The sequence below is a fragment of the Apodemus sylvaticus genome, chromosome 2 (assembly GCF_947179515.1).
Source record: "Apodemus sylvaticus chromosome 2, mApoSyl1.1, whole genome shotgun sequence".
Classification (NCBI taxonomy): Eukaryota; Metazoa; Chordata; class Mammalia; order Rodentia; family Muridae; genus Apodemus; species Apodemus sylvaticus.
The window spans coordinates 117716639-117724501 of NC_067473.1; the positions used below are offsets into that span (position 1 = coordinate 117716639).

The following is a 7863-nucleotide window of genomic DNA, read 5'->3' on the forward strand; positions in this document are numbered from 1 at the left end:
TCACCCTAGGTCCCTGGTGCACTGGATACGGCCCAGTTGAAACATTTGGTCATTGCTGGTTGACTCCCAAATCTTGTTTCTTATGAATCTGCAGATGGCCACTGACTCTAAAGACAGGCAAGACAGGCATGAGGCTGTTCGTATTTCAAGAAAAGCACTCAGCCACTATCCTCTCCTCTCCTTTCCATGTCTAATGTCAAGGCAGACAAATTCCATAACTACTCATAGTGTTGAAGAGGCTCTGAGTGGGGCGCAGAAGTCTTGAGGACTTTACATTTGGGAGAAAGAGCTAGAATGTTCCTTCAGTGTCTGTGTGTGGAGAACAAGTGTCCTGGAGTATCTTACAGGGCGGAACTCAACCAGTGCAAACCGGACAGATAAACAGGGAGTGTTTGCAGAGTGACCAATTGGGAGTTTTCAGTACAAACTAACAGACTTCACCGATACCTGGGATGTGGTTAGGTCTCAGTCCTGATAAGGGAGTTTGCTAAGGTGTGTCAGAGATACGGATTAGATCTTTCCTGACTTGGTCACCTGGGGAAGAGATTTCCACATCTTCAAGTCGATATAAAGGCTGGACGCTGCACAGGCTCCACACTTGCTCCAGCTCCTTCTCTTCAGGCAAAATGAAAGCCCTGGTGAGTATGCGCTGTCTTCTCTGTTGTTCTTGCTGCTGCTTGCATCCAACATGCTTCGGATTTCAAGGGTCTCAGACAAACACTCTGCTGTTGTGACTGAATTAACAACAGTGTCTGGGGTGGGAATGTTGAATATATGTGTGTCCGTTGTCTACATTTCTTAGGTTTACTCAAAATGTACAAAGGGGGAAAAAGGAAATCTGTAGAGATTTTATTTGGAGAGAGTTTTTCAGAACTAATCCCTTCTCTTCACTTGGTGAGGGGTTAGGCATTTGAGAGCAATCCCATTTGTCGGGAGAGAGAAGTTAAGCCAATGTCTGTAATGAGAATGATAGCAGCTGCCCCCAAACCACGCTGAACCTAAGCTTTTCTCATGGACGATTCCCTCTGCTAGTTGTGCCCACAGTGTAGACCATAGTGTAGACCAGGCACTGCTGTCCTTGATGTAAAGTTGAGGACGCGGAGGCAGAGGGGACTGGATTCTCCAGATCTGTAAGCTCGAGACTCAGGGTGTGGATTCTCTCTCTTTCTTGGGCCCTGTGCACAGTAGTAGAGAGGTGAACTTACAACAACCAGAATGTTCTCATGTCTAAGTTCTTCATTCAGGTAAAACAAACCCTTTAATGGCTCCCCCTCCCCACATCCCCACCCTCCCCTGTCTGATACCGAATTCTGATAGTTCTGCCCCGATACAGGATGGAAGCTCTCCTCCAGCCTCTGCCTCTTGTTTTCACTCAGTTTCTAGAAGAGAAGACTGTACGCTAAGTGTTAGCCCTAAAGTGACAAAGACGACCAGCTGAACAGTGTCCTCTCCCAGGGCCTCTTGATTTTCCAGGGGGTAGATTTAGGCCTAAAGTACAAACTTAGAGCTAAGATAGATCAACCTGGATGCTGGTGTGGGGAATGGGGGGGGGGGACAGAGGACACTTCCTGGGCTTTCTCTAGGCATCCACTGAGTTGCTTAGTTGATTCCCTTGTCCAAACTTCTAGTCTAGACCCAATAAATAGAATACACAGGTGATATCCGACGCTCCAGAGCTGGCCTGAGGTGAGGTGCAGAAAGTCCTATGTAAGTGGGCTGCAGGATGTCTTGCGTGTAGATTGTTGTTAGAGTCTCTACCATGGGGCACCCCAGAAGATAAACGTGAGGAAAGGAATGGAGAAGAGGGTAGATTAGCCCTACATGCCGTTACTGGAAGCTTCTACTCTCCCACCCACCAGTGTCTGAAACTGGCAGTACAGTTCACTGTAGCAATCAGAAGAGAGAAGACAACAGATGCTGCTGATGCTGGGTCAGACTTGGAAACAACCCTGGCAGAGCATCAGAGCTGTGTCTATATAGGTCCATGGCCCACTGGTCCTGCCGTGTCCACAGAACTACTGAGATTCAGGCTATGGCACCTGATAGATACTTTCCTTGATGTCAAAGGTTAACTGGGCTCCCAGTGTTCTCCTTCTATAGCTGTGCTTAAAAACCCACTGTATCCATGCTGCTCACAGATTCATGTGAAAGGGTTCATTCCCTCAGTGTCAAGAAGTGTAAGCTTCCCCCTTAGATCAGAGGATATCCACTAATCCACTAATCGAAAGCTAGTGTAACTCACACCAGCCCCTCCCCCCCGTGCCCATGAGTCCCCCCGACTCCTGCTCACCCACTCAAACTTCTCCTCCGTCTAGACGATATAATGCCAAAGAGCTGGGGAATGGGTGGTCGAGAACTGTGTGTCTAACAGATCACACAAGCTCAACAAGTGCCTACTGAGTGGGCAAACGCATTTTCTACTTTTTAAAGTGAAAAGATAGACTGCTGGCTACCTATGATGGCTGGCTGTTGTGCCTGGGGTCCTCTGTCTCCTGCTGACCCCCCCCCCCCACTTCTCGCAATGAATGACTCAGAGAGTTGGTGTGTTTTTCAGGTGGCATTTCTGGTGGTGCTGTCCATCTTTGGCATACAGTCACAGGCAGAGGAGGTGAGTTGGCTTCTTAGAGATATGTGAGATGGCAGGAACTATGCAGGACCAGGCCATCCCAAGGACCGTGGGAGTGCACGCGTCTTCTTTGAGATGGGATCCCAACAATGGAAAGGATGGCGTGGCCTTCATTGGTTTCTACCGGCAACACCTTCACAGTGCAACCCAATGCGCTAGCAGAAGGCGGAGTCCCATTCCCTTCCAAAGGCATTGCTCCAGCTCTCCCATATGTAATATGATAAACCAGTGAGAGAAGCTTTGCGTTCTGTCATTCTGTCCAACACGGGCTTTGCCTCAGCACGACCTTTGCATGGGCTTCCAGTGAACTATCCATTGGAGTCAGAGGTTTTCAAATATACACTGTTTATGAAAAACTTAATTTGGCTTTGTTGTCACTTCTAGAATTTTAACATCTTCGTCCCAAGCAACAATGGCGGCAACGTCCAGGAGACAGTGACCATTGACAACCAGCAGAACACGGCCACCATCACCATCCACTCAGGCTCATGCTCTTCGACCACAATTTTTGACTACAAGCATGTGAGCAGAGAGGGGAGCTTTGTATAAGATTTGTTTCGTAAAGGGCAGGGGTCAGCTACATAGTACATATTTCAGTTACATGATCAATCTTTACAAGTCTTTAATTTTTTTCCATTCCCTTTAAATAACTAAGCAAGTAAATAAAACCATTTCTTAAGAAAGAAATAATTTTACTCAACAGCAATGATGTCCCACTACTGCCCCAGACATGGACAGGAAGAATGCTCAAAGCAATGCCCAGAACTGGGGAATGCCAATTGGCTGAGTAAATGAGAACTTCTGCTAGCAAACACAAAAAATGAGCAATCTCAAATGAGTAGAAACCCAGAACCTTGTACATACTTAAATTACTAATGTAGTGCAGACAACATTACACTTTCTATAACGCCTTCCCAGTGCTGGTTACTGAGCTAAAAAGAAGTCTTAGAACTTGCTCCAAAAGTTTATTGTGTTCCATCCATTTACTGATTTGGATTACTTTATGTATGTGTTCCTCTAAAAATAGACTAATATATATTATGACTATATCGTAATAGACTCAAGTCTATTCTGGGACGCCTTACCTCAGATAGCCAGCCCAGACACTGCACTGGAGTTGCTCTCCTCCTCCTTTTTCTCACAACTCCCCACATGCCTTCTTCCTGGTGGTACTGGGGGTTTCATGCCACCTTTAAAAGCATAGATTTTTTTGAAGTCTTTGACAACCAAAATTATCTTTACATAGATTTCATGGAAATCCCAAAAGTGGCTTTTAAAAGATCAGATGTGGAGACTTTGTTTAGCCCTCTTCTCCATCACTGACCACAGTCTAGTGCCTAGTTTTAGGTATTAAAACTTTTGAGAATTGAAAACTAGGAACTAGAATGGTTTTTTTGTGTATTTGAAGTACCACAGAGAAGTTTCCCAATCAAGGTCAAAATGTCATGACAGCCTGTGTCACCCTTCCTCATGTCAAACTCCCCACACCTGTGTGTTTCCCTCACAGCTTCCTGGAGCTTCCTCCAGTGTGGAGATAGAGTCTGATGAACAGAGGTGAAGGAGAAAAGGGGAGAACAGGAAAGGCATGTGGAGTGAGGGTAGACATGAGCCTACCTAGGAAACTTCTAGAACAACGTAACCTAAGAGAAAAAACTTCAAGCCAGGCAGAGATGGTCTATGTTCGAATTTTCTGGAAGGGAAGCCTCTAGGCATTGTGGCTATTGTGTACTCAAAATGTGCCCAAAAATGAATTGTAAATTTCACTGGATTTGGATTCAAATAGGCACATGTGGAGTCATTATGATATTGAATGATATTATAGTCAAAGTTGAGGAACAGGCTATATAAAGTTCAAAGGAGAGAGGGAGAGCGATCCTTCTCACTCTTTAAACGCCACATTGTAGACCTTGGTTCCAGAACACAGAGAACATATGCCAACTCTCGCAAGGATCCAAGTGACAAGTGGAGAAACAAAGGATTCATATCGAAAATGAATGTGCAGAATTCCAGGCCGATAGACAATGGCATTAACTCACAGTAGATACTCAGTCTTTTCTTCTAGGGCTCAATGTCAACCCCTCCAAATCTGAATGCTGAAAACTGTGTAGTCAGTAACTCTGCTCCTCCCCTCAGGGTTACATCGCATCCCGGGTGCTCTCCCGGAGAGCCTGCTATGTCATCAAGATGGACCACAAAGCCATCCCCGCCCTGGACAAACTCCAACGGTACCTCTACGAGAAACAGGTAATTTGGGGTTCCATGAAAACTCTGCACCGGAGCCAGCCCTTGCTTCTGCCCATGTTACCATCTCTTGAGAATGAGACTGTAGACTGTGAGATATATGTCCATGCATGTGATGCTCAGCTTTCTACCATGTGTGGTAGAGGGAGGCATGGAAGCTCATCTCAGGACAATTTTCATCAAAGAGCCCTGGACTTAGGAGAACTTAAAGGGACTGTCTTTGGAGAGGGCCTGGCAAGTCTCTCTTCTCAGAGGTGAGATCTTAGATACAGTATTCAGTTGAAAATGAGTACATTTATGATATTCAATGATGGATCAATGACACGGACAAATAACACCAAAGAGCGAGACACAGCACACTGAGGCTACCCCAGGCTCTGGGCCTGTCTACACAGCTCCATCTGTCCTCCTTTCCCAGCCGGCTTACCTTCTGCAAGGTGCATTGCAGGACAATACCGTGGGCAAACACAAACTTATTTTCCAGACACAGCGGTCAGGGAGACAATGATTTGAGATCCCGGAATGCCATTTATTCAACCGCTGGCCAGAGAAAGCCATTTACAATTTAAAGTAAGGTCCTCTATGCTTACGGGTGTCTTTAGCATTGTTGTTCTCTGTCGTGTCATCTAGACAATGAATGCCATGGACTCCTCAGAGTATACCTGGGTCAGGTACAACCCTCTGAAGTCTCTGCTCACGAAGATAGACTGGTTCCTGTTTGGGTCACCTATTGAGCAGCTATGCAAGAACATCCCTCTGTATGAGGGGGAGGTGGCTACAAAGCCAAGTGAGTACCATTGAAGCCAAACAAGTTCTGGGGGCTTCTATGTGCCACACAGTCGGGGGGGGGGGGCTGTGTGAATTATGCAAAAGTGAGAACATGACTTAGTTCAGTTTACTTCAGGAATTGAATTTCAACTATGTGCATGGACCATTAGAGACAGGAATGCAGAAATGGGCAAAGCTCTGCCTCTGTGGGGGCACAGCACAGTGGGAAAATGACTGAGTGACCAATGACAAGTGGAGTAAGACAGGGTTCCTGGGCATCTGGAGGTTCCCCGGGATCCTCTTTTTTCATACATAAGGTCTCCATGTTAAAACAAACGATCAAACAAGCAACCATTTCCAGAGCATCTTTCAAGGAGTATCCTCTGGAGGTGGTAAAGAAGACTGCCAGGATCCGGCATAGAGCATTCCAGGAAAGAGAAGGCAGAGTGTGTGGACAGGCAGGGGACAGAGGTCTGGTATCACAGGGCAATGTGACCATTGCTGAGTTTTGCACTGATTATGGCAAGGTGATCAGAACCAGTGGAAAACAAGAGACATTTTTCAGAGTAGTGGAAGGTAAAGAAGGGGTTAGCATTTGCTGCCCATTTGCCCAGAAAGTCAGTACTCATAATCACTTAGAGAGGCAACGGGGCACTACATCAGCACTGACACATGGTGTCCACCAGACCAACACTTCCCGAGCTGTCAGTCTCATATAAGTTAGTATTATTATTATTAGTAGTAGTAGTAGTAGTCGTCGTCGTCGTAGTACTTTCTTTCTTCCTTTCTTCCTTCCTTTCTTTCTTTTTAAGATTTATTTATTTTATACATGAGTACACCACCATTGATCTCTTCAGATACAACTGAAGAGGCATCAGACCCCATTACAGATGGTTGTGAGTCACCATGTGGTTGGTGGGATTTGAACTCAGGACCTCTAGAAGAGCAGTCAGTGCTCTTAACCACTGAGCCATCTCTCCAGCCTGTAGTAGTACTTTCAATAAAGTTATGGCTAAAGTCTTGGGTGCTATGAAATTATAAGCTTTGTCCCCACCCCTGCAATCAGGACCTCTTGAAAACACTGATTTGCTAGATTGAAACACACTTTTAATGCTATTTCTTTTCATTTTTCCCATTTGCAGAAGAGGTGAGCACTGGAGCCTGTGCAAAGGTGGGGCTCCTGGGGATCCTGGGAATCTCCATCTGTGGAGGAGTTCACCTTTAAGATGGCCCATCAACTGAATTCATCTTTTTAAAAAGATATTCCTTTGGTTTCCACCCCGAAGCCAAACTAAATTCTTCCCAACATTCCATCTACTTATGAAATCGAATAATAACACAAAAATGATATATTTACAGATATCTGTGTGTGTTTGTTCCTTTCATGGGCACTGTGGGGAGCCAAGCAATGTTGATCTCAGGGAATAGAAGGACTTCATAAAGATAAACAATGTATCAAAGTGTCCAGATGATGAGGCACAGGCAATCTAATCATGGGGTGTGAGCCCCTGCAGCTCCCTGCAGACCTCAAGGCTCAGACAGCAGGATCGACCAGGGACAAGGACAGTGGCAAAGCCTTTCCCTGGGAAGAGGGTGGGGCTTGGCATATTCTTGTCAAACAACCTCACCGTCCTAACGAAGAAAGCTTCCTCTTCTGACCAATGAGTTGGCTTTGAGGGCCATTCAGGTGCCTTTTAGGACATGAGTTTTATATTGCTAAAGCGGCAGACTTGGCCACAGTGAACAATATTCTTTCGTGTGTTGACCTGGGGTAACCAGGAGGGCCAGTAACACCAAGAACAGAACCAGAAAAGCTGGGAATCCAAGTTAATACACTGTAGGAAAAGGGTTCGAAGCTTAAAATTAATTATACCATGTGGATCAATTCCAAGATCGATTATCCAGGTCTTATATAGTCTGGGCAGCTGGATGCAAGTTCAGTTTAGAACAAAGATTTAAACAGAAATCTTTGTTACTGAGTCTTTCTAGTCCTTACTGTGACCCATGGCAGATACATAAGAAGTGCCTTCTGGGTACTTGACACCGAGGTATGATGGGCTAAGAGTCTCAAGCTTCTATACTTGAGGATGCTATTTCCCCGGTGGGGAAACGGGACATTTCTATAAACAGTTTGATGACAGTAGTATTGAGTGTGTTACACGCTGCTGAGGAAAGGGCAGCATATTTGGGCTGTTTGCTAGTGACAAATCGGGCTTGTTGCAGCTGAG

General features: G+C 45.6%; 1 protein-coding gene across 1 annotated transcript; it reads left to right on the top strand.

Annotated features, from left to right (window-relative positions):
- The first annotated feature begins 626 nt into the window (after nucleotides 1-626).
- Gkn2 (gastrokine 2) lies at nucleotides 627-6860 on the top strand. Its single transcript, XM_052172597.1, has 6 exons — nucleotides 627-638; nucleotides 2555-2608; nucleotides 3011-3148; nucleotides 4760-4870; nucleotides 5498-5654; nucleotides 6778-6860. Exons 1-6 carry the CDS (start codon nucleotides 627-629, stop codon nucleotides 6858-6860), a joined length of 555 nt encoding a protein of 184 aa, XP_052028557.1.
- Nucleotides 6861-7863: the final 1003 nt, after the last annotated feature.

What these genes read in the sequence shown, in the direction of transcription:
- Gkn2 (XM_052172597.1), top strand. An exon ending in CAATTTTTGACTACAAGCAT is followed by an intron (nt 3,149 to 4,759) that starts GTGAGCAGAGAG and finishes TCCTCCCCTCAG; the next exon opens with GGTTACATCGCATCCCGGGT. An exon ending in GGAGGTGGCTACAAAGCCAA is followed by an intron (nt 5,655 to 6,777) that starts GTGAGTACCATT and finishes TCCCATTTGCAG; the next exon opens with AAGAGGTGAGCACTGGAGCC.